Source organism: Gamsiella multidivaricata, assembly GCF_025024155.1.
Source record: "Gamsiella multidivaricata strain RSA 2152 chromosome Unknown BC939scaffold_78, whole genome shotgun sequence".
Lineage (NCBI taxonomy): Eukaryota > Fungi > Mortierellomycota > Mortierellomycetes > Mortierellales > Mortierellaceae > Gamsiella > Gamsiella multidivaricata.
Window position 1 is genome coordinate 91768 of NW_026251786.1, and position 23439 is coordinate 115206.

Genomic DNA, 23439 nt, shown 5'->3' on the forward strand with positions numbered 1-23439 from the left:
TTCTGCCAAAGATCTCAAAAAAAAAAAAAAAAAAAAGGATATTGATAATTGGCTGGGGAATTACTTGATATAAAAAGACAAGAAGCGCATCTGTCCGAGATGGACAATGGTCGTTCTATTCTCTACAGCGACCTTGAGTTAGCGCGTGCTGGCCAGGCCTTCAAATGCTGAATAGAGTCATGTGGGCATCCTTTGCAAACAAATGAGGGCCATGAGAGCGTTAAATATGAAAACGGCAATTAGTCTATACAAAGCTGATATAGCACTTTCTGTTGTTAACGAGCGGTAGAATGACAAGGACAGTGAACGATCAATGGAAGCAGAGGACGGACCACGGACTAAAACAAAGGCCTGGTTAAATAAAGGCTTGGTTAATAAGACGGCAGCTTGAGGTATTAAGGCTGGATGCGTTGCAGTACGAATGAAACTACTTGCCAAGCTGGAATATTAAAAAGTTGTTGGTTAGGAACAAGTCAAGAAGTCAAGACAAAACTAATGTCGCTAAAAGTTTTAATCGTCTAGTACAGACAGCCGAGGGTGATTCAGACCCTAGTCCCCATAATAAACCGCCAAAAACAACAGCACTCTACTTAAGAAACTTGACGTCAACAAATCATCTGGTGCGCTCAGCTCGATGAGCAGGACTATCGTCCATTCCGACCCTCACTCATGTTCTCAGGGATGGCTTCCTTTTTTCCGATAGTAATGTAATAAAAAATTGGTGTACCATGCTTTGTTGCCTATGTAGCATATCAAGAGATTATGTACATACTCGTGGAACGATGGCGCTTGAGCTTGCTTGCCCATTCTTCGAACCCTTGGTGAATGACTTGATAACACGTACTCTTCATCATTGTGTCTTGTAGCATACAATGTGTTTATTATTTTTGCAGAATGTGCGGAAGTCTGGCTCCACTTAATTGGTGTTGAAGGTCATACTACGCGCTCCCGACTTCGGATTACGCGAGAATGATGCGTCCTTCTTCTTCAGGTCCTTCTTTTCCTCCAGTTTGGAATAAGGATCGAAGGGTGCAGCGCGCTCGTTGGTCGCCTCGACCTTCTTCTTCTTCTGTCGCTTCTTGCCAGCGCTGTCAACTACTTCATCCACAACTGACCGAACACTGTTGTAATCAAATGGTTTGAAGGCTTCTGGCAACTCATCGCCCGAGACGGCAGCTGAGGACGTAGGTGTCGCGCTGGCTGACGATGCAGACAACTTTTCTTTTCTGGGCTTCTTCTTCTTGATCGACACCACCTCTGCATTGTCGCCGCCTGCAATTTCTGCGTTACCTGATCCAATCTCTTCCCGCGCAAGCTCTGCACGCTCCTCGTCAATGGCTCTGGACCGCTTCGTGGACATGGATGAGAGCATGAGAACATCGGTCCTCTTTTGCTTAGTGACACGATCTTCCTGTGGCGTGAACAGCACCTCCTGCTGTTCTTCCTCTGTCTTCGCATCTGCGACAGGCGTCTTGACAGGTTCCAGGTCCGCGGTATCGGTGACCTCCTTGAATACAGGTGCGGCTTCTGCCGGCCGGTGTGATAATTCCATCATGATCCGTTGCGCAATCTTCTTTCCCTCCTCCTCCGCCTGAGAAGCCCTAGAAGCTATAAGGTCCCCAAACATACCTGAGTGAGTGGCCATGAGGGGCGTAGGATCAGCCAATGGCTTGCTGGTAACAGCAGAAGCCCGGACTGAGCCTTGACCAAACATGCCCGAACTCGCAGCTGCAATGACCTTTCCACCCTGAGCCTGTGCTGCCCTCTCCAATGGTGTCGCTTTGTGAGATAATAATGAAGATGATGACCCTTCTGTCGCTTTTTTGCCGTCCTCTGTTGACTGGAGCCCTGTCTTGGGGTCAAAGCGCACATGCACTGGGACATCAATTTCGATAGGCTTGAAGCCTCCCAGCATCGTTGGTACACTGGCCTTGGTGCGGCTGATCAGCATGGCAACATCGGTCGCATTCATTCTGACAGACGGCGGAACGGGGTTGCAGCAGGCAAGCACTTCCGAAGCCTCCTCTGGCATCTGCTCAGCCAACTTGAAAAGCATGTTGTTTGGGAGAACATATCGGATACTCTCGTCCTCGTCGCGGGCCGTCTGATCCCTCCAGGCATGGACTGCCTTGAACACCGCAAACTGCATGTTGTTGAGCGCCCGGTTCCATTTCGAGTAAAGATTCCTCCATCCGTTAGCGCCATCGCCTCCCTCTGCATCGTATACCTCCTTCTCATGTAGTCGAAGCGACGTTTCTGAAGAGCGAAGCAGGGTCGCACGCAGAAGGTTGTGCGTTGTTGGGTTGGACTTGTCCAGGAGGGCGTTTCGCATACGATCATAGATGTAAAGCAAGAAATGGGTATCCGAGCGCGCATAATTGAGCATCTCTTTCGGCAATGGGCTATGATCCAGAGTATGCGAATGAGAGTAGTAAAAGGTTTCAGTATTAGAAAGAAAAAAAAAAGGCTTTATGCTAGCAGTAATTTGTCCAGCAGTGTCATAAATGCATAAGCAATTCGTGTTTACCGAATACGCCAGTCAGCCAGCTGATATTTCTTGTCCGCGTCGAAGTCCGCATACAGTTTTAACAAATGGGCCAACGAATGGCTTCCGAATTCTGTTGGATCGGGTTGCAAAAAAAAAAAAAAAAAAAAAAGATAATAGGCGGGTAATCAGTTAATAGTAATGTACTCCCCGATCATCACAAAGCTTGTATCGATAAATACTAGGAAACATACCGAGCAGTTTCGTAGCATGATAGGTGTCGAACAGGTTGACGATGTAGACACCGAAATCTCGCTGCAGCCAGATAATATCAGACTCTGCTCCGTGCAAGACCTTGACGATATTGGGATCCGTAAAGGACTGGTTCAAGAGGTGCAATGATCCTCGGAGCTCTAGTGTGTCGATCATATAATCCTGATCACGAGTCGAGATCTGCATCAGACAGACAAAGCCCTGAAAGGATCGGTAGTTATGGTGTTCCAGATCAACAGCAATCTCCCGCTGCATCTCCAGAGCCTTGCACATGTCTTTGAGCGCCTCCTCCGTGTCTACCCAGATTGGCGATGTCTGATCAAAGGGCGTATACAGTTGCTCGGGTCTCTGCTCAAACATGTGCTGAGGATAATCCAAGTGCTTGATCTCATACTCGTAAGGGTGGGGTTGCACCATTAATTCCGATGAGAAAGAGTCAGTCGACGTACGATCCATGCCATAACTGAGATCCACCTTTGCATTGGGTTTGTATGTGATCTTGCGCAGGAAGGGAGTAGACGAATTGTCGACTGGATCAGGGAATCGCAGCTGAGGTCGAGCAATGTTTTGGGCGTGAATCAGTTTGTATTCCAGCCTGTCATTCTAATCGGAAATGGATATCAAGGGCAAGATCTTGTAGCATTAGCACGAACACCCGGGCAGATATCTGTAGACCATTTAGTGTCACGAACGAGTCTTCCCATACCTTGGCAGAAGCGACAATGGGGGTACTTTGAGGAATGGCGGGTGCTCCTTTCTTTCGCGGAGCTTTCATCTCATCCAGAGCAACATCCTACAACAAAATAACACCATCCAATTAATCATCGCCACGAGACAGCATTGAGCAGTTGAACTTCAAGAATTGTGTTAGATTCCATACCACTTTCTCCAGCATGTTGTCGACAGCGTCCACGATAATGTCGTAGCGGTCGGCCACATCGTCCCCATCCTTAAGTTGCTCAGTCTGATGGCCAGCGGCCTGACGCAGGAGTCCGTTGCAGAGGTCCAGGGTCGCAGTCGAGGCGTCGTTCATATTCTCGGCGAAAGAATGATCAAGGGTCTTGTAAAAGCTGACATCGCTAGCGGGAATAGCGTTGGCAGCCCTAGTAGCCTTGACCAGGATACCAAAGAGAGATGTTTGCCAGGTCTCAAAGTCGGCGACAATGTTGTTTGTGGCCATGGTGGTGGTGGTCAACGAGAGTGAATGGGTGAAGCGTCCAATGAAGAGTGGAATGGTTGATACAAAAAAAAGTATGTTATTGCTGTGGCTTTGGCGTGACCACAAACTATATTTTCAAAACTGTCAAATGTTGGAGATCAGCGTGTCTGGATTAATCGATCAAAACGAAATGTCAAGAAGAGATATATAAATCAATTATGCCTGTCTCCAACAACAATCTGCTGGCCAGTAAGACGGAGACCGTGTGGCTGGACTGTCATCTGTCGGATGCTCCTGTAAAGAGGCAGCTTGGAAACGATCCTGAGAAGGACTTTTGCTATTATCTTGATGCCGAAGGTAATCTGGCAGAAGAAGAATGATATGTATTGTTGGCCAGCAGCCACCGAGGGTACGCAGGATTCGATATTAGGTTTTGGGGTTGTGCCTGTATAAAAGGAGGATCGAAGCCAGCGGTCTTTTATTCCTTGTTCCAGTTGAACAAGAAAACCGTTGTGCTGATCACTCGCTACAGGTACCCTTTTTTACTTAGATATATCAATAATGAATTATGGTTCCATTGAACAAGAAGCGTAGTTGTGCGTAAGACCCTTGTGTTCAGTGTGGAACACAAATTATTCGAGCATTCAGATTGGGAGTTTCCTTACTCCATACAACTGTAAAAGAACTATCTCCAAGCGCAACAGTATCGCGCCTAAGCCACAGCTTACAGTACTTATCCTTTATCGACAGGAACTCGATTTCCATGCTTCAAAAAACGTCTTGAAAAATATGGTCAATCACCGTAAGCAATCGCCTAGCGTCATTGATAACTTCACACCCTCTCCATCATCGAAAGACAACCTCATCACTCCTTCTTTCACTGTAACTTCGCTCCCCTCCCTTCCCCTCCCCTCTCACTCTGGAAGGCTGTCTGTCAGTCGAACCTCAAATATTCGAACGATACACAGTCAAAATCGTTCGGATAAAAATTAGGTTTTAATGAATTGATTGTATTCAGAAACTCGCAGAAAATATATACCCCACTTCCCGGGGCTCCCTAAATGCAAGGCCGAACGAATGGCTGACTCGCCTAGCTTTCCTCAATTGCACGGCCTCGAACAAACACCACCACTCATCCAGGCACTCATTCAGGCACTCATTCAGACCCTTTCCTTAATAAACGATGTCTTCAAATTTCATAGCCATTTGTTTAACCATTTGTTCGGGGCCGTGCAATTGAGGAAAGCTAGGCGAGTCAGCCATTCGTTCGGCCTTGCATTTAGGGAGCCCCGGGAAGTGGGGTATATATTTTCTGCGAGTTTCTGAATACAATCAATTCATTAAAACCTAATTTTTATCCGAACGATTTTGACTGTGTATCGTTCGGATATTTGAGGCTCGACTGACTGTGCCCATTTTTTCTTGTGTAACGTAAAGTTGCGCACATTTTTCGCTGTGCAAACATTCACATTTATGCAGGCGATGTGATCCTTGTTCTGGCAATGTTCATATTTAAACAGATAATTCTTAAAAGTCATATGTTTCTATTTTCCCATTTCTTTATTAAGAACTAATAGACAAAGTGACACTTTCTACACATCTCTGTTGCCTGGGTTCGGTCTGAAGAAAATCCTGTAGACGAACTCACAAGGTCTGAACTGCTCCTACGCCCACGAGTTTCCGTTTATGTCATGCACCATTCTTCCAGCGAAAATAAAGGGTTGCCCTAGGAGTGCACACGATAGCTGCGATATATGTCTGAAACAACGCCCATGGTCAAGAAGCAGACTATGTTTAAATGTTGTGTGGTTCTCCTCTTCTACGTACTACTGCTAACGTGCTTGCCAGGTTCTGTTAAGTTGGTCAGTAGAAATTCCTTCAACTCTGCAAATCGTCTTTCTTCTGCCTCCTTGACCTCTGAAAACTTGGCCTCGAATGATGTTTGTCGCTCCTTTAGTTGATCCTGCAGTGCCGCCACCTTATTCACTGACACTGCCAATTGAACTAGCTGATCGTTCAATGCCGCCATATCCTTTTTCAGGTCTTCTACGTTTCTATTCTGCTCTTCCTGTACCATCTACAGTTCCCCTGGTAACGGTTTGTCCCGTTTGAATTCTGTGTAGTAAATCGCATTTGGGAAGTAATTCCAGTCCCTCCTGAAACCTATTATTTTCAACCATATTAACAAGAGCGACAGTAAAAACTGCTTTGACAGGGCATGTCCTTGTCAAGCACACAATAGGTTATGGGAACGCCGATCCGCGAACTATTTTCTCTTACCTGGGATTTTGTAGGACATATTCTCTGCGCTTTCAACAATGCGCATTCTAGCCTCGAGCCGTATCAAGTGCCACGTTTCGTCACCTTCGATAAAAGCAGCATTTATTAATGCTATTATTGACCATGGGTAGTGGTATGTTATAATTAGCATTTCAATTGATGTTAATGTTCTGAAGTTAGTAAAAACAAAAGGTCGGTCTTACCAATGAGCACATTGAGCAAGAGAATGGCCGTGAAGAAGAATAATACGATCACCACCGTATGGAATGCCCAGTTATGAGTGCCCAGCTATCGTTGTCGAAATCGTCACTGACTGGATCATACCGTCTTCCATTCAGATAGAAATTGAGGCGAGAAGCACAATGGAGGTCAGCGACGGAGATGAGATGCTAACTGAGAGTAGATGCGAAGCTTATCGACTACAACAATTACTATCGCGCCCAATACCGACTATTGCGTCTCACCATAAAAAAATATGTAGCCGAGATGGCGCGATAAAAGTGGGTCGGGAAAGTGGATGGATTCGGGTTCGAACAGCTATCTACTGGACAGGCGTGGAGTACATGTAAAAGGGCTGCCGTGAAGGCCAGGATTCCGAAAGTGAAGACAAAAAAGAAAATACGGATTTTCCAAATGATGCGGAGGATGATAGTAATGAAACGGCACACGCTCTTGTTAATGCTTAGCTCAAATAGCTAGAAAAAAAAAAAAAAAAAAAAAAGATGTCATAACAGTGTTAGGCATTTTAAAGAAGCAAAATACATGTCTCTTCTTGAACAGGCAGAAGCGTGATCCTTACAAAGTGCAGAGCGATAAAGAGTACTGAGAAGCTGAGAACCGATGTGTTCCCATCTGGATTATCGCTGGCAATGCTGATGAGTTGATTCATACCGCTAGTCATGGGAAGCGCAAACACGGCCAGGTCAACAAAATTGTATGGCGACCTATATGGTACATTCGGTCATTAATAAAACCAGACAAATAAAATAATATTATTATGTAGTAATTGTCCTTACGAGAAGTATCGCCATCCTCCACTGCGGGGCAAATTGACGTATTTCAAGATATAGGAAGATAGTTGCCAGGATGATGGCTGCAATAAAGACACCGACGAGTGAACCATGGCCGGGTGTATACACCTGCATGAATACGGCTACCAAAATCAGCAGGTAGTAGACGCACTGCCAAAAAAAAGTGGAAGAGCCAGTAGTAGAAGCCAATAGTGTTCCTAAATGAGTGACAAGTAGCCTTTTAGAAATGATTGATCCTCTCTGGATTGCAGAAGAGAACCATCGGATGAAATCCTGCTTCTTACCATCTGAAGTCGACCAGAGGGTCGATTGCGGGGTGTTCCAGTAACACCGGAGTGAATTTGTGGTATTTCACTACTGGCTTTAGCCCAAGGTTGAAGAGTACCCAGGCAGCTTGGCCGATGATGTGTATCCAAGAGGGAAAGATTGGATCCTCTACCTTCCATTTGGGAACAGCTGCTTGGGATTTCGGCTGGATAGTTATTTGCCATAACATACTAAAGGATGCAATATATTTCTCGCAAACAATGCTATCATTCTGTAGGGTGTGCGTCTTGTCTTCTAGGTTACAATTCAGCTGCAGGATTGGATTTTTGCACTCGCTCAGAGATCGCTTGTTCAGCGCCCAGAATCGCGATCGAAACTCGGGGAGGTGGACAATGGCGTGGTGATCGACAAGCGAACGATGTTTGACGGGAAAGTAGGCGAGCCTCCGCAGAATTCTCAATGCAATGTCCATATGAGACAAGACTAGAAGGTTTAGGCACTGGGTGAGTGGAGCTTAAAAATGAAAATCCTCTTCGCATTCTTCTTGGCGGATGCAATAGTTGATGATGATTTCCGCAAAACCCATGGCGGCCGGTACTTTGTCCGATGCTTTGTCGGCCTTGTCGAGAAGGATCCAGATTCGCCTGGCATGTCCACGGCGACGTAGCCCGTCTCATCCCTGTTGTCATCATCCATGTTCGAACCGCGCTTAGGATGTTCGAATGGTTAGTTGCAGGGCGACAAGTAGGAGGGTGGGGAGTGGGAAGAAAGAAAGGAAGGAAGGAAATGAAAGAACAAATGGCGAAGCAAGGAGAGCGGTGAATAAGGAAATGGCAAAAGTCTTCTATGAGCCCTGTACAATGTAAACGAAGGTTCAAGAGTTCCGCGGGAGAGGCTAGCAAAGAAAGAGTTGTGTGACATTGGAATAGAATAACGCCTCACCCAGGGAAGTGCACAGAGCAAGAGAGAGAGAGAGAGATGGATGCAAAGAAAACAGAAACAGAATAACGCAAAGAGGGTTAGAAAAGGATGTGCTGTCTTTCTTTTGGATCAAAGGAGTTGTCATGCTTGGGTGTGCTTGGGTGTGAGTGGAAGAGATAGAAAGAGTAAGATGAAACAAGAAAAATTGTAAAATGAATTGGTGAGATCAAGATATCAAGTGGCCACTGAGATGCTTTTGAAATGAACGGACCTTTTTTTTTGGCTGTTCGTTTTTCAGGCACGAGGTCCATGCGATCGCCTTTATTTTTACATATTAGGTGCCACACTATACGACCGGGTTTTAACTGACTCTCCCTCACTTTTTCATAAGGTCTTTTATTTCAGAACAAACTTCTTTACTGAAGCTACTTAGTTGAAGGGCACATAATCTGTAAATCGAGTGTGGTCCAGAGTTGTGACAGGGCCAACCAGGATCAATATGCGACACATAAATCTATGGTCCGGCCAGTTGTTAATCTGGCATTCCCGCGAGCAGTGGAAAGTCTGTTTGCACGTAGCACAACGTAGAGAAGCTTGATTGTCACACTTCTTGCGGACGTGTGGGATAATAGCGCAATGTGTGTCGAAAATGGTGGATAGAGAGTGTGGCACTCCATAGAAAAAGGCTGTATCCCCGATGCAGAGGCCCTCAGACGTGTCCAGGAAGAGAGGCTGCTGGACATAACGCATAAAGATAACATTGCTGGTTTTCAAGAGCGAAATGTCCAAGGCGTCGCCAGGGACAGATAGAAAACATATATGTCTGTGTTGTTCCGATCACTCACAATCAGTTGATGGCGTAAAAGAGGAATCCTGGCGCACGTTTCATCCATGATCTTTCCCATAGTTATGCGTGGGAATATAGACACACTCATGTTCGCGGAAAAGGTTTTTTGTCGACGTTGTTGTCATGCAGTATCTGTTTATATGTAGGAAAGCAGCGAGAATTTGATATCACGCTCATGATATCTGGTAGGCAGTAATGGACGAGAGTTCAGATGGTTTCTGTCAAGTATATACATGTATAAATAGAGGCCAGACGAATTAGCCGACGCATTTATTGGAGAAAGTGAAATACCAGCATGATCTGCAAAACATAGATTCAAAAAAAAATAGATTACGCGTGTGATACATGAACGTTAAGGCACATTAGCGCTTTAATAAATCGGATAATGAAACGTTGACATGCAAAGGCAGTGATGATTTAGATGAAATGTCACGACATATCTCTCTTATCTTTTTTGACACTTATTCACGTTGCGAGATCAGCGGGGTTTGCAGGATCGTTCGATCGCGTCCATGTCATTGTGAACTTGCGTTTTCGTTGCTGCATAACTCCATCTTTCTAGTCTTTTTTGAGCCACTTCGGTCTAATTGTCGCCTTCTGGGCCCAAACACAGAGGTCCCTTTGGGTCTAATGAATCGAGCTCCCAAACACAATGATCAAAGGGCATTATGAGCACGATATGATTTCCGGTTGCGTCAAAGCCGGTATTGTTATCATGGTAAGGCCTGCTGTTCTTGTCCTGCATGCTGTTGTTGTTTTCGCGATTGCACAGCAGGTAGTGATGAAGGCTCTGCAGAACCAAAAATTATTTTCCGCTACAGCCTTTATAAGGATGTTATAATAAATGAAAAATGGATATCAGCGACCTTTCAAATCGATAGAATAGATTAGCACAATCAATAACTTCTGAAGATATATCCGCCTTGATGCTGTTGATGGTACATGTGGATGTAGGAGATGGGTGCTGGTTTGTGGTGAAGTTGATAAGAGCCATGGTGCAACAAGGGCCATTTTTCGTCTATCAGTAGATGCCGAGGTCAGAAAGATTAACAGTAAAAGTTTGCAGGGATATGAAACACAAAGACCGCCGTTTAATGGTGGATGTTGGTTCGAAGGCTCGCTGTTTGAGAGGCTTTGTGTAGCGGCCTTTGTTGTCTTTGTCGTATTTGCAAAGCGATTTGCAAAAGTCGTCGAATTCGTCGTCATAAAGCTTGTTCATGATCTGTCTAACCTTGTACGAATTCCGGTAGAATATAATATAGGCGCAGTGTTTGTTCCGTGAAGAGATGTCGTTGCTGTTGACGAAGATTTTTTCTGCTAATGAGTAGGGTTCCTGTAGCTAGAAAAACCAGCTGTTTATAAAAGTTAGAGAGAAAAATGAAAGGTAGAAGTAAGAGATACTCTGTTGATTGCGGACGAAATTATTTGATGAGCGGAAGTACGTACCTTTGTCATAGAGTCCTTCTTGCCATATTTCAGCGGGTGGGGTATCAGGTAGCACGGACTCGGATGCGTTTCGAGAGTTGGTTTCGATATTGACGTCGTTACCTTGGATTCTGTCAGAAAATCTTTCGTGTGTCCTGTGATGTATTTGTAGCGCGAGGTGATAGATCTCTGCAGAGGCGCCTGAACTTGGGGTCTTTACGCTATTGTTGACACATCGGATCCATGACGCAAGATTTCCTCGCAATCGTGTATTACCAATGGTGTAGTAGTTCCTGGATGGCTGTGTCGATTCGCCCGTATCTCATATGTTGCAGGACTTTCTGCAGGTGAGCAATTGCGTCTGCTGCCTGGGCGTCGAAATGGGTAGTTGGGTTATTGTCAGTGATTCTGGTTATCAGGTATTGCCTTGTGTAATGACGCAGCCAGCTGTTCTTGTTGCCTACGTGTTGGGTGTAACTGCTGTTAGGAGCTGTTGATACATTTGAGGTCGATGGTTGAAGGAAACTTGCTATTGCGCAACAATGAATGGTGCCGTTGCTTTTGATGCCATGTTCTGTGATCGCCCTGACCTTGGCTGTAGCGTAGTCTCTTGCATATAGCCGCTTCTCGTATGCGTCTGTGAGAAATGGCATTAAGTGGTTCGGTCGGTCGGGAACACAGGTATTTCGCAACTGGACGTGTATTTGTATGATTTCTTGTTTGTTCTTTCGTATAGCTTGGAGTATCGCATCCCACGTTGTGTGAACGTTGAGGTTGATGGTGGGAGATGTACTGTCAATCTTGCATTTGGGCTGTGCGTTGATGCTTGTCTTTTTATTATTGTTATTAGTATCAATTGTTACCGGGATTCTTTCGTTTGTTGTCCATGTTGGGGCAGAGAGGAGAGAGGAAGACAGTGGTGCAATGTTAGACACAAGTTTGGGACAGATTCTTAAAACGTTAACAAGACTTGCGATTTTTATTTCCGGTTGTGAGCGGAGGGTGAGGTGTAAATGGTATATACTTCGAGCAGAATAACGCATCGACCTGCCCACACACAGAGGTATGTCGTTGTTGCTGACCAGAAAAAGGCAATAGAAACAGGATCAGTTGCAATGGATTCACTGCCAGTGCTCATCTGGACAATGCAGGCACGTTCGACCGGGTCTCGTTGTTCTTTGTTGGTCTTCAATAGACAGTTGCTTCTTGTGAGCTCTTTTCGAAAATATTCGATGTGGGTCATTCTTCTTCGTGGCTCGAGGGTAGCGAAGTTGAAGAGCACGATGCTGCTGCTAGCGTGGCTTCGTACTCTTCTGCATACACCTTGACCGCTATCTGCTCCTGCTCAATCACTTGGGCATCCTCATCCATAAAGTCGCTTCTATCTTGTCCTTCGTTTGACCTTGCAGGCACCCGTCCTTTGAGAGACTGCTGTAGCTCCAAGATCTCCTTCTCAATCTGCAGATAGCTTTCTGTATTCCCGAATAAACTCTCGTGGTCCGGGACACTCATGTTGTGGTCCGTATCGGCGTCGCTATACGCCTCTGCAAAATCAAAGTCCCGTACATCTGCCTCGTGGTTCTCCTGCAGAGGCGATGGCGGAGCGTAGAGTGAGTTTGGTGAGTTTGCTTGCTCATGTTCTCCAGATTGAGTCAATGGCGGATACGGCAGCGCAGTATGAGGATGCAGTGGCGAGTGGGGAGACAGAGGCGTTTGGCCAGTATTTGCGCGTGATAAAGCCTCTACAACAGAGACATCGTTCTGGTGCTGCTGCTGGTGTTCCTGATGATGGTTCTGGTCCGATATGCTACGGTCTGATATGCTACGATCCGCCTCCAAGGATACCTGGGCCATGACCGTGGGCGAAAGCGGATCGGATTCAACAGCATTATTGATAGCGTCGTCCGACGGTTGGGACCTTGGTGGGGTCCAGCGTCTGGCGTCGGGTGAGGTACAGGACTCTGACGGCGAGGAGGCCGTCTGTGAGCTGGCGGGAGCCCTGAAGGTCGAGAACAGGTGGTCATGATTAGGTGAATGCATTGCTGTTGGTGAGGTAGAGGATGAGGAAGCAGGAGAGGCGGAAGTGGTCGATGCCGCAGCCGATGTAGGAGCTGTGCTTGCGTTCGAGCTGGCTGAGATTGAGGTCGACGACATGGATGCGTATCCAGAGTACCCAACATGATCTGAAGTCGCTCTTCTGGTACCTAACCCAGTCCGCATATGTAGGTCGCTTGCGCGGCGGCTCGCCATCTCGTTCTTCAAACTTGCCGAATATGCCTTGGCGCGTTCACTGGCGCTCATCTGGTTCGGGTCGCGTTCCAGCGATGTGCTGTGGGTCGAATGGCTGGAGATTGTCGATATTCGGTTCGCCTTGGATGCGGGCTCGGTTTTGGAGAATCGACTCACCGAAGTTGGTCGGGTTGGCTTAGCAGCGTCAGCGTTGTATGAGGCAGGAACAACTCTCTGCGGGCCTCCATTGGTAGCTAGGTTGATCGAGGGAGTGCGCTGCAGCATGGAGCTGGGTGTCAGGGCGCTGCTGCTAAGGGGGCGACTTCTCTGAGAAGCCAGGCGCAGGGTTCCATGTCCAGCACTATCAGAGGTATCTGCGAGCGAACCAGTCCTGCTGGCTGGTCCATGATTTCGCGTTAGGGTATGATGCTGCTGAGACATGCTTGACTGCAGTTGCTGAGACGGAGGCTGCTGTTGATGGTGGTGTTGGTGTTGGGTTATATGGTAGGTATAGGGTTGTGTTGACTGCGAGGTATGCGGGGCAGAGGTGGAGGGCATCTTAAAGGAGGCGGAAGGTGCATGTTCCGTCATGGCCATCGTTCTTGCTCGCATGGGTCCTGTCCTGCTAGGTCCTGTCCTGCTCAGTCCCGTGGTAAGTTCACGGCTCGACTGGTGACGGGGCAACTCTCCTGTATCTCCAAAGCGACCCATAGAGGATGCTGAACGTGCCGTGGATGCAGTTATTGTTCGTGCCTGTGATACTGACGATCTAGAATCCGGCAGCAGATATTTCAACACATTCCCTGGTAAAGTCGTAGTGAGACTAGAGAATAGACAGAAAAAAAAAAGAGAAAGAGAGAGAGAGCGGGTTAATGAAAGGTGAGCAGGGCATGTCGAGATGGACAGAAAGGGAGAGAGCAAACGAGAGCAAAAGAGAAAGCAGTAAAATAGGAACAAGAACATGAGCAGAAGAACAAGGTCGAGCTTGCTTTCATTTTTTAGCTCGCTGCGATGACGATAGCAACTACAAGGATGATAGCGAGGGCGATAATGATGATGGACGAATAGACATAGTGCAAGTTTTGCAAAAAGGGACTTACATCTGGGCACGGTCAGGAAACTTTTCGGCGTAGACCTTGAAAGACTTTCGACTGGTGTCCCTAACCTCTGGAGCGGCATCGGAGACACCCTCCTTCAGCACGGGCTCAAAGGCGGCGACGAAGGGCTCGAGATCCTGACTAGGAAATTGCGCAATGCAGGTGGCAATGAGACCGATGCAGGCAATTCTGAGGGCTTTGTTGTTGGTGATGAAGGCCTGGCAGGCCCTGGGGAGGGTGGTGAGACAGCCGGCGTTGATGATGCTATTGAGGGCCTTAACTGCACGGCTGACCATGACCTTGTTTGTTCTTGCGCATACTTTGAGAAGCGCGCCTGTGAAGAAGTCGGCAAAATGGAAACCAAAATCACGACCCATGGCTGTCGACAGCTTCTCGACCAATTCGCAAGCGGTTCCCGATAAGCGGGTTCTTTCCGTCAAGAGCTAGCAGGAGGCGATAAGATATTGTTATAAGTCGGGATTGCAATGAAATAAGATAGGCATCCAGTGACAGCAATGGCATAATGCCATTGTTGATAAGATAGACAGAAGACTTACTGAGTCTGTAAAAGCCTTGCGATGAGACTTGATGAAGGAGATGAATTCGTGGTTCTGGGCGATGGAGGAGTGGCAGGCAGAGCCGAGACTCTTAATGGCGGCTTCCTTTGCGGCCCAGTTGTGTTCGGTCTCTGGCTGCTTAAGGACATTGTCGAGGTCATGGTAGTTGAGGTGGGCAGCATTGGTGGCAAGCATGGTCTCTTGATTTTGATGGGATTGAGTTTTTCAATCGGTTACTCGCTGGGAGAGGAAGAATTGAGCGATCAACCGGCGAAGAGAGTGAGCGATTAAAAGTAAAGGAAAGAGAAGGGAAGAGAAGAACACTATTATTGTTTAATTGTTTTGGGATAAGATAGCCGTGTGTTGCAGAAGAGCAATAAAAATAAAAATAAAAAGGGCGTAAACAGAAAAGGATAGGACCGGGAAGATGGAAATGAATGGAAAGGAGGAAGGAAGGAGGGAAGGAGAGATGGAAGGAAGGGAGTGATGGTGTCGATGGATGGATGGCGGCCTTTGTTGGTAATTAGTTGTGGAAGTAAAGCTAGGACGACGAGTGCTGAGTGGAAGTAAAGGTAATGAATAAAACATGATTCAGTTTTATGTTACTTTGTACGCCTTCCCTCCCTCCTCTTCCTCCTCCTCCTCCACTCACTCCTTGTTGAATCCAATCGTCCTCAATGCGTCTACGGATTTCCCTCCAGTCGGTCTCAAAGGCCTTATCGACTGCATCGACTGGCCAAGCAAGAGCGCCGTTCCCGATTGCTGTCCAGGAACTCGCGTCCTTCCTGCGCGACAACAGCCCTAACATCGCTGTCCTTACCGGCGCCGGTGTATCAACGGACTCGGCCATCCCAGACTACCGCGGACAGAACGGGACCTACACCCTCAACCCAGACTACAAACCCGTCTTCTACCAGGCATTCGTCGCTTCGGATGAGGCCAGACATCGCTACTGGGCCCGATCCTTCCTTGGGTTCCCTCCTGTCCTGACAACCGATCCCAATCCAACCCACTATGCCCTCGCTGCCTTCCAATCGCCATCCCAAGCACAATTGCAATCGTTAGCATCATCTACAGCTTCATCGTCACCATTATTGGATTCATCACCAACTCAGGGACCGGCTTCACCTCAATCGAATTCATATATCAGGACTCTAATCACACAGAATGTCGACGGACTGCATCAAAAGGCCGGAACCAAGGATGTTATCGAGCTTCACGGGTCCTTGTATCGCGTCAAGTGCATGGCCTGTGGCCATGAGAAGGATCGCGCAGAATTTCAGCGCATTCTGGCTGATCTTAACCCAGACTGGAACGACCTGATCCAGTCCCAGACCGCCACCAATCTCTACGCAAGAATGAACGCCGACGGAGATGTTGAGATCAACACTCCAGACCAACAAAAGCTGCTCTCCAGCTATTCATCCTCCCACAAACTCGACTACCGGACCTTTCAATATCCGACCTGCTCTTGCTGCAGAACCGGCGACTACAAGCCCAGTGTCGTCTTTTTTGGCGAAAATGTGCCCGCCGACGTCAGGAATCGGTCGCTCCAGACCATTCAGGGAGCAAATGGTCTCCTCGTTATTGGCTCTTCTCTGGCAACCTTTTCTGCCTATCGATTAGTCAAATTAGCCAAGGACACAGGTATCCCCATAGCCATGATCAACCTCGGCCAGTCGCGAGGTGACTCGCTTGCGGATTTGCGCTATGACGAATCGAGTACGCAGTTATTGAAGGCAGTCGCGCATGAGCTAGGTTTGGGAGAGATCCAGGGCGCAATAAAGCGCCGCAAGCGCACCTTAAATGTTGTCGGATCCTGACAACTACACATTCTACACTGCACATATGCATGGCTCATATATGAGAGATGCTGCCTTCTGCCTCCTTATGTTCATATGCATTCGTGGTCACGTCCTCTTCATCGGAAGGCATTGATAATACAGCGTGATAGATGTATGCGTATATGTATTGTAAAGATAATGCAAGTTCAATGCTATTGGTATGGATGCTTCTGCGGCTCTTGCTATTAATATGCACATGCCATGTTGTAGTTGCGCGAAGCATGTTAGGATCGAGGAGGATGAATGGACACTCGTTTGCGGACCGCAAAGAGTCGCGATGGAGTGACCTGGCCCACGAGCCCTACCGCAATCATGCCTAAACCAAGCGCAAAGATCCACTCATGGTTAAAGTTTCTCTTCATCCAGTTCGTCAGCACCGACAGCCAGAGGGCTGACCACAACACTGCGATCGAGATGTAGCCCGCAACTCGATGGATGCGAATGATCCTCGCATGGCCTATCCACTGAAAGATTCTCCGGGGTCCATAGGCTACCGCGATCCCGAAAACAACCTGCAGAAAAAAGATCAACATGGCTGCGCACCCAAAGAGGGCATGGTTCGAGACAAAATGTTTCTTCCCCAGTCGGTCCTTGTTGGCATAAATCGCCACAAACCCAGCGAGCGAGAAGACAAAGGCGAAAGTGTGGAGGAGACCATGTAGAGTTCTGGCGGTCCTTTTTTGGCTTGCTTTCTCGAGCGGCTGGAGAATCAGGATGGCTGTTTCGAGTTTCGAGCCGAAAGAACATGAAAAAGGAACCGAGGATCAGTTCAAGTCCAAAGTGACAAAATTGTTCAATTGAGCACTATTAGTGCAAGCCAATGCGATACCTTCAGTAGCAACAAAGCCATAGAGGCCCATGCAGATGGGGTGCCAGGAATACGGATAGACCCAAGGCGCCTTGGCAGTGGCGCCAGCCAACGTTCCAAAAAACACCAGAAGGCCTAGTTGAGCAGCAACGGCGAGTAACATTTGCACGCGACGATTCCGATGACGGTGCGAGTGGTGTCGGTGAGCAGTGGTACCGAGGTCTTGCGTTGCAAGATCGTCGTCGTTGCCTTCGTCGTTAAGGAGAGAAGAGGACGACGAGGCCGAGGAGGAATCGGTCGAGTGCGCACTGTCACCTTCTTCGGCGTCCGAGTCGGAGTGGTTGACGGAGGAGTTCTTTTTATTCTTTAGGGGTGATTGCGATTTGTCGAGCGCGTGATAGTCTCGAACATGTGGTCCTTGAACTTGTTGCTGCTGTTGCTGTTGTTGTTGTTGCTGCTGTGGAGAATATCCAGCAGGGACGGAGGGGACGAGAAAGGGGCTGCTTTCTTCGTCGTTTGTGCTCTTCGTCTTCGGATGATACATCCTGTGGCTTGGATGTTGCAGTCGATCTCTGTACCTGAGGATTGAGAGCATGCACCAGCACCAGTTGCAACAGACAAAGTAAAAATACAGGACGATCGGGATAGAGTCATTAGTAAGTGAATATTAGCTTTGTTCTGGCTGCATTGCGCCCACAGGCAGAGATGTAAAAGAAGCGCAAGAAGGCAGGTTACACCAGGCTAAAAAGAAAAAGAAAAGGTCGCAGCGCACGCCATGGGAAAGCGGAGGCCATGAAATGACGAGATCAGATAAACACTTTCTGCGGTTGAAATTACTAAGCGACGGAATGGCTAGTGGTATTTTCATTGCGCCCCTCCTTCTATCCGTAGGTACTCCTATTTCTTTTATTCATTCAGTTGTCTTTCATAACATAGTGGTGCAGTCTTCTTTCCCTTCAGCATTACTCTCCGAATAAATAAGAGAGAAAAGAACTGTAATTCAACATGCTGCTTACCAAAGGATGAAAAAAAAGTATTGAATGATGGTATCAAATGAGCAGTGCTGCAGTTGCTATTAAAATACGAAGGAGCCGAGGTGAAAATGGATGGAAAATGGATGGGTGCGAAGTATGGGGCGCAGCTGGAGGAAATAAGACGATGAAGAAACAAAGGAGTGGAGTCGGAAAAGAGGATGGAAGAATGAGAAAAAGAGGGGTGGAAAATGTGGGGAGTGTGTGAGAAGAAAGAAAGGAGAGAGAGAGAGAGAAGAGTGAGGATCAGATATCATTTTAAGCTGTTCATTTGGATTGGATCTGATAAGACAACCGCACCCGTCTCCACTGTTTTTTTCCATGTTTCATTTCACAATGCATGGGTTCATCAACCTGTTTACACCCAATAATAATGAACGCGAACCATGACCATGCATAGGCATACGCACACGTGCACAAAAAACGCGCTCTTCCTCGACGCTCTGCTTTTACGAATACACTCACACACACACAATAATGAACGCGCATTTACATTATGTTTTTCTAGCGTGTGTTGGTACGCATTTCTGCGTATGCGGCGGTAGCGAAAGACTGCATCCACGAACACGTCTCCTGTCGCTCTCTGTTACCTATTCCACTCCTGCAACATGAACGCGAATGTGCATGTGGATGTGAGCGTATACGCATATATGAAACCAGACTGTCTACCTGTGTATGTACGTGTATGCGTGTATGGTGAATGCCATTTTTTTTGTTTGTCTGTGTGCAGTGCACATTGCTTCTCCTGCTGTGCTCATCCTCCTTTGCTTTGATTCATCCTCATTTCTTCATCTCATTTTCCTTCATTCCATTTCATTTCCAATGTACTCCCCAGGGAGAATGACACCGACCTTGGACCCAGAGTCCGATCCGGCCCTGACGCAGACAATAGCCCACAAGATCGGGGACGAGTGGGTGACCTTTGATGTCCCCGTCTCAACCGTCAGCTCCACGGGAGAAACCATTGTCATGCTGCAGCCCATTCTCGACATCTTTCCCGAGACCGTCGCTCTCTGCCGTACCGACAGAACCTCGGTCCCCTTCATGACCAACTCGGACGATGTCTTGTATGTGAATACAGATTATCAATCACCAATTGTTGTTTCTGCTTCGACCAATTGAGCTGCCATTCGAGCGATCTTGACCGCTAATACACTCCCACCTTTTGTTCCTCAGAATGGTGCCAATGCGAGTACTTTACATTGAAGACGAAGTCCTCTTGGTTGTACCCGCTCACGCGTCAATAACGTCACAGCAATTTCAAACCAGAACATCCTCGCCCTCGCCCATTCTTCCCGAGAGCACATTGCCATCCTTATCCCACAGTCATACCCCTTGGCCTGTAAACAATCCCTTTGACGCTGCGGCAGACACACATAGCCCGAGGTCCGAGTCCTCTCTGTCCTTTACCTCGGCCTTGTCTGATACCGGGCTTGATCATAATGTCTTTGAGCTCCAGTCGCTTGCCGGCACATTATCTGACTCCACACACACTCCAGCTTCAAACTTCTCTCTTTCGACCTTACTCCACTTGGGCGCAGCAATATTCGCACAATCGGTTCCCTTGTCAGAACAACCAGTGCCCCGTCTATTTATTATCCTTCCAGACGCCAAACCGAGACATTGGGACGAAACCTCTCTAGTCAGTGCCACAGCTCCCACATCTTCACATCCAGATGTCCGCGAGCGGGATCCACGGACCTTTCGCCTATACTTTCTGTGCGACTGCAGTGAAGGTGCAACCTTCCCCCTCCATATAGAACCTAACACAACGGAACATGGCAATGACAATGGCAATGGCAACGGCGAGGAAAAAATTGATTTACGAAATTGCTCCCATATCGCGGACCAACCTGGCTACGAGATCCTGAATATGAAGCAATTCTGTGAACAATTCGGAACCTACACGCTACTGCTCCTTCGAGTGCTCAAGCACGGCATCTACTCGGTCGAGAAGAGGGGATGCATATCACAGCCCAAGGTTACAGTCCCTCCTCTTTCTCAACGCCAGTATACTGATGTGCTTCAGCCTTTCACCTGGGAAATCGAGGAACGCGTCTCTACCGCCATCGAAACTCTCGAGAGGATATTAGCGTTCGAGAAAAAACTCGAAGGCATGGACGAGGCCACACCACCTGCGATCGATCTACGGCGATTATGGGAATGCGTCGAAAGGCTACGGGTCGGAGGAGAGATGTGGGTTGAGAGTATGCGCCGAGTTTCTGCCCATGATGAGACCACTCGGTGGATCTGCCACGGCCATTACCTATCCACGTTCGACCATCTACGAGAGGACCGCAAATTGCTGATACGGCGATGCAGAGAGATTCTTGGAAACGAACATGGGAATGGTATCAGCGAACAACTGGACAACAATTGTGCAGACAATAATTCCACATGCGGGTCTAAGGACAAGGCTGTGATCCTAGACGACCGAAAGAAGCACCTCAGACTCACAAGTGAATTGACAAGTGCCCATGCCAAGCAGTTGGAACTGCTTCTCGGTAACGACTATACGGTTCAGGAGATGAGCTTAGTCACCTCGCTCTTGAACAAGGATCTTTTGAGCGTCATCACAGATATGATTCTTGGCTCCAATATTGAGCTATGGCACTTATCGCTCGTACCCAGGCAAGCAAGCACAATCATCCCTGGAGGAGCTTCATCCGCACCCGCACTGCATCTGTATTCGCACACAAGGGGAGAAGCGAATGCATCATACGAGTCTATGACGATGTCAGGATCTCAGCCCGATGTGAACCTGGACTGTCATGCAGAGTATTTGAACGGAAATCTGCATTCCATCTGTAGCTTGCTTGTACTTGACCGAATCCAGAGCCTTGATATCCCAGATTTCGGCCATGGACTCTTTACCAGTCTGGACCCGAGTGCCGGAGAGTTCCCATACCTGCGCAAGTTGCGCCTGTGGGGTTCGGATCCTACGGGCACACGCGATGCGGACCGAGCGGAGAGATCTTTGGCCAGTCCATGGAACACCTCCGGCTTAGGTTCTCTGCTAAAGGCATTTACCAACTTGACGGAGTTATGCCTCTCAGGTATATTCCTCGGCGACAGTCTGACATCAGCCAAGAATGATCACTCTCACCCACTTACCGAGGTTACACAGTCATTATTCTTCCTACCATATCTCTCTGTGCTGGAATTATCATCATGCGGTCTGCTACAGAAGCACTGCGCAGAATTGGCGAGATCGCTGGCCTTGTTGGATAACCGAATCACCCATCTAGACATACACAATAATTGGATCGAGGACGAAGGCCTCGGAGAGTTATTATGGTCGGTCGGTCAACATCTCTTTGCTCTGGATGCACGGAACACTGGGTTTGGCGGCGTCAGCGCTTTTGCTCTCGCAAGCATGCTAGAGAGCCACGAACATGAGGTCATGCAAAACCAAATCAGCGGCCATGCTAGTCGTAAGGCAATATACCGGATCCTCAAACTGGAAGAGATCACCAATCCACACAGTCAGCTATGGCCAATGGACCCAGCCTTGCGCTCGCTTATTCCGAGGACCCCAGACTTGGATATCAACGGTCGTCAGCATCTTGTCCGGGCATTAAAGCTGTTGGAGCCCAAGGAGCTGTGCATTCGCATTGGGCTTGGATTTCAGGACGAGGACTTTGCCTCGGCATTCGCAGGAATGAAGAGCCTTGACTGCCTGGAACGCCTTCAGGTATCGAACTCGAACTTTGGGCCACTTGCAGCTGCAGCTATGCTCAAGGTGTTCAGGGCGACATCTTGCAGGATAAGTGAGCTCGATATCCAATCAACTTTATTGTCAGAGCGCGCACGGGAGGAAATATTAGATCAAATACTAAGCTTTTGAAAAACATGAAGCGATGAAGACAGCGTGGTCTCCTCGATTCATTCTGTAAAAGTCTGCGTCGTGTAGAATGGGGGAGTTGGTTTTGCAATTATTCATACAAAACCATAAAGTCTATAGAAAACAGGATCAATACTATAACAGCTTTTGGTCAAGGGTATGCAGAGGCAGCCATCTTGTATTGGCTTCCGTGATTGAAGCTGCCTTGTCCTGCCATTAGGCTGTGGGTCGACTGTTCCTGCTGCAGTCTCAATTCTTCTCTCTCAATCTCGTCTGCGACCCAAAGAGCGCAGCCCACGATGTTGGTCCAGACAAACAAGAGATTGGCGATCGGGATCATCTCCAGAGCCACTGCCACAGCACCGAACCTGCGGTCAGAGAATGAAAAAAAAAAAAAGAGAAAAAAGAGAAAGCGAATGAATATGTGTCTGTTCATTTACGTATCAATGTAGGCCCCAAAATAACATGGGTGTATTGTCAAGAGCTATCTTCTTACCCAGAGTATTCACTCCTTCGCTGCCATGCCTCGCGTCTGGATTGCAAGACTGAGATGTTGCGGATCTCGGCATCGTAGTGGAATCGAAGGCCAAAGGTCAGGACCCAGCCATTGATGGTGACAAAAGCCATCTGGCCCAGGACCGGGACGATATTGAAAGGCAGCGTGATGATCAAGACGAGAATCTAGATGCCATCAATATACGCAAAGAGAAATAGCTCATGTTAACGAAGTACCCACTTTGAGTCTTTTCTTTTTGGCTGTGTGTGTTCACTTTGTACGGAATGCATGTGGAGGGCTTTCTCACAAAAAAATAAAATAGAAAATAGATACGGCGATGTGATGGATCGTCAACATTGGCTGATTACCTGGAAGAGCAAAATCCATAGACCGCCCGATACGCCGCGCATGCATTTGACAAGGTCATTGCCCTCGTTCTGTTTGAGAACATGCTTCAATCCTCGCAGCTTCAGAACGCGGTCAAAGAGACCGTCCTGGTAGATGGGCAGGATAATGAGGTAGAAGAGGATCGATAGTACTGCCACTTCGAGCAACACGAATATAACACACACAATCCTACAGATTGAACAGGTGGAGTCGTAAGTAGTGTTCTCTGTGTAATATATGTATTCAATGGAAAAAACTGAAGCACGTTTGTACCATGCAACGGCAGCAGGACATTTGACTGCGATGAGGGCATGTGCCTGTAGCTTGAGGAGGTAGGCGAATCCGAATATAAGGACGGCCAGACCCCAGAGAATAGTTAGGAGGATGGGGCAGATGAGGTTGCTGAACAGGGAAGGGTGTCTCAGCATGTAAAAAATCCCTTGGGCTGCACATTCAAA

The 23439-nt window shown here is 47.7% G+C and overlaps 10 protein-coding genes across 10 annotated transcripts; 3 read left to right on the forward strand and 7 right to left on the reverse strand.

The window, feature by feature from the left end:
- Window positions 1-862: 862 nt before the first annotated feature.
- Window positions 863-4080, reverse strand: BC939DRAFT_415295 (uncharacterized protein). Its single transcript, XM_051552994.1, has 5 exons — window positions 3639-4080; window positions 3465-3551; window positions 2740-3361; window positions 2528-2618; window positions 863-2402 (listed from the first exon to the last, which is right to left on the reverse strand). The coding sequence occupies exons 1-5, from the start codon at window positions 3936-3938 to the stop codon at window positions 917-919; spliced, it is 2586 nt and encodes an 861-aa protein (XP_051408249.1). The 5' UTR covers window positions 3939-4080; the 3' UTR covers window positions 863-916.
- Window positions 4081-7208: 3128 nt separating this feature from the next.
- BC939DRAFT_298568 (uncharacterized protein) lies at window positions 7209-8094 on the reverse strand. The gene is made up of 2 exons (XM_051551361.1): window positions 7513-8094; window positions 7209-7425 (listed from the first exon to the last, which is right to left on the reverse strand). The coding sequence occupies exons 1-2, from the start codon at window positions 7965-7967 to the stop codon at window positions 7257-7259; spliced, it is 624 nt and encodes a 207-aa protein (XP_051408250.1). The 5' UTR covers window positions 7968-8094; the 3' UTR covers window positions 7209-7256.
- A 694-nt stretch (window positions 8095-8788) lies between these two features.
- Window positions 8789-9427, reverse strand: BC939DRAFT_298606 (uncharacterized protein). Its single transcript, XM_051551364.1, has one exon. It carries the CDS (start codon window positions 9164-9166, stop codon window positions 8846-8848), a length of 321 nt encoding a protein of 106 aa, XP_051408251.1. The 5' UTR covers window positions 9167-9427; the 3' UTR covers window positions 8789-8845.
- Window positions 9428-10605: 1178 nt separating this feature from the next.
- Window positions 10606-11829, reverse strand: BC939DRAFT_298577 (uncharacterized protein). The gene is made up of 2 exons (XM_051551362.1): window positions 10710-11829; window positions 10606-10615 (listed from the first exon to the last, which is right to left on the reverse strand). Exon 1 carries the CDS (start codon window positions 11729-11731, stop codon window positions 10961-10963), a length of 771 nt encoding a protein of 256 aa, XP_051408252.1. The 5' UTR covers window positions 11732-11829; the 3' UTR covers window positions 10606-10615; window positions 10710-10960.
- BC939DRAFT_298603 (uncharacterized protein) lies at window positions 11830-14520 on the reverse strand. Its single transcript, XM_051551363.1, has 2 exons — window positions 14018-14520; window positions 11830-13740 (listed from the first exon to the last, which is right to left on the reverse strand). The coding sequence occupies exons 1-2, from the start codon at window positions 14389-14391 to the stop codon at window positions 11928-11930; spliced, it is 2187 nt and encodes a 728-aa protein (XP_051408253.1). The 5' UTR covers window positions 14392-14520; the 3' UTR covers window positions 11830-11927.
- Window positions 14521-15193: 673 nt separating this feature from the next.
- Window positions 15194-16534, forward strand: BC939DRAFT_463707 (DHS-like NAD/FAD-binding domain-containing protein). Its single transcript, XM_051557270.1, has one exon. The coding sequence runs from the start codon at window positions 15249-15251 to the stop codon at window positions 16392-16394; it is 1146 nt and encodes a 381-aa protein (XP_051408254.1). The 5' UTR covers window positions 15194-15248; the 3' UTR covers window positions 16395-16534.
- BC939DRAFT_463709 (eukaryotic cytochrome b561-domain-containing protein) lies at window positions 16516-17725 on the reverse strand. Its single transcript, XM_051557271.1, has 2 exons — window positions 17245-17725; window positions 16516-17133 (listed from the first exon to the last, which is right to left on the reverse strand). Exons 1-2 carry the CDS (start codon window positions 17384-17386, stop codon window positions 16640-16642), a joined length of 636 nt encoding a protein of 211 aa, XP_051408255.1. The 5' UTR covers window positions 17387-17725; the 3' UTR covers window positions 16516-16639.
- BC939DRAFT_463713 (uncharacterized protein) lies at window positions 17594-18525 on the forward strand. The gene is made up of 3 exons (XM_051557272.1): window positions 17594-17801; window positions 17959-17964; window positions 18240-18525. Exons 1-3 carry the CDS (start codon window positions 17633-17635, stop codon window positions 18278-18280), a joined length of 216 nt encoding a protein of 71 aa, XP_051408256.1. The 5' UTR covers window positions 17594-17632; the 3' UTR covers window positions 18281-18525.
- Window positions 18526-19094: 569 nt separating this feature from the next.
- Window positions 19095-22101, forward strand: BC939DRAFT_506743 (uncharacterized protein; the record flags this gene model as incomplete). The annotated part of the gene is made up of 2 exons (XM_051560817.1): window positions 19095-19321; window positions 19431-22101. 2 exons carry the CDS (start codon window positions 19095-19097, stop codon window positions 22099-22101), a joined length of 2898 nt encoding a protein of 965 aa, XP_051408257.1.
- Window positions 22102-22249: 148 nt separating this feature from the next.
- Window positions 22250-23409, reverse strand: BC939DRAFT_401770 (uncharacterized protein; the record flags this gene model as incomplete). Its single annotated transcript, XM_051552628.1, has 3 exons — window positions 22250-22466; window positions 22595-22779; window positions 22963-23409. The coding sequence occupies 3 exons, from the start codon at window positions 23407-23409 to the stop codon at window positions 22250-22252; spliced, it is 849 nt and encodes a 282-aa protein (XP_051408258.1).
- Between the last annotated feature and the right edge of the window lie 30 nt (window positions 23410-23439).

What these genes read in the sequence shown, in the direction of transcription:
- BC939DRAFT_415295 (XM_051552994.1), bottom strand. Translation starts at nt 3,938, where the DNA reads ATGGCCACAAACAACATTGTCGCCGACTTTGAGACCTGGCAAACATCT. An exon ending in CCATTGTCGCTTCTGCCAAG is followed by an intron (nt 3,362 to 3,464) that starts GTATGGGAAGAC and finishes ATTTCCGATTAG; the next exon opens with AATGACAGGCTGGAATACAA. An exon ending in CTGGCTGACTGGCGTATTCG is followed by an intron (nt 2,403 to 2,527) that starts GTAAACACGAAT and finishes TCTGGATCATAG; the next exon opens with CCCATTGCCGAAAGAGATGC.
- BC939DRAFT_298568 (XM_051551361.1), bottom strand. Translation starts at nt 7,967, where the DNA reads ATGGACATTGCATTGAGAATTCTGCGGAGGCTCGCCTACTTTCCCGTC. An exon ending in CCTCTGGTCGACTTCAGATG is followed by an intron (nt 7,426 to 7,512) that starts GTAAGAAGCAGG and finishes TCACTCATTTAG; the next exon opens with GAACACTATTGGCTTCTACT.
- BC939DRAFT_298606 (XM_051551364.1), bottom strand. Translation starts at nt 9,166, where the DNA reads ATGCGTTATGTCCAGCAGCCTCTCTTCCTGGACACGTCTGAGGGCCTC.
- BC939DRAFT_298577 (XM_051551362.1), bottom strand. Translation starts at nt 11,731, where the DNA reads ATGCGTTATTCTGCTCGAAGTATATACCATTTACACCTCACCCTCCGC.
- BC939DRAFT_298603 (XM_051551363.1), bottom strand. Translation starts at nt 14,391, where the DNA reads ATGGGTCGTGATTTTGGTTTCCATTTTGCCGACTTCTTCACAGGCGCG. An exon ending in TTTCCTGACCGTGCCCAGAT is followed by an intron (nt 13,741 to 14,017) that starts GTAAGTCCCTTT and finishes TCTATTCTCTAG; the next exon opens with TCTCACTACGACTTTACCAG.
- BC939DRAFT_463707 (XM_051557270.1), top strand. Translation starts at nt 15,249, where the DNA reads ATGCGTCTACGGATTTCCCTCCAGTCGGTCTCAAAGGCCTTATCGACT.
- BC939DRAFT_463709 (XM_051557271.1), bottom strand. Translation starts at nt 17,386, where the DNA reads ATGTTACTCGCCGTTGCTGCTCAACTAGGCCTTCTGGTGTTTTTTGGA. An exon ending in TGGCTTTGTTGCTACTGAAG is followed by an intron (nt 17,134 to 17,244) that starts GTATCGCATTGG and finishes AACTCGAAACAG; the next exon opens with CCATCCTGATTCTCCAGCCG.
- BC939DRAFT_463713 (XM_051557272.1), top strand. Translation starts at nt 17,633, where the DNA reads ATGTGGTCCTTGAACTTGTTGCTGCTGTTGCTGTTGTTGTTGTTGCTG.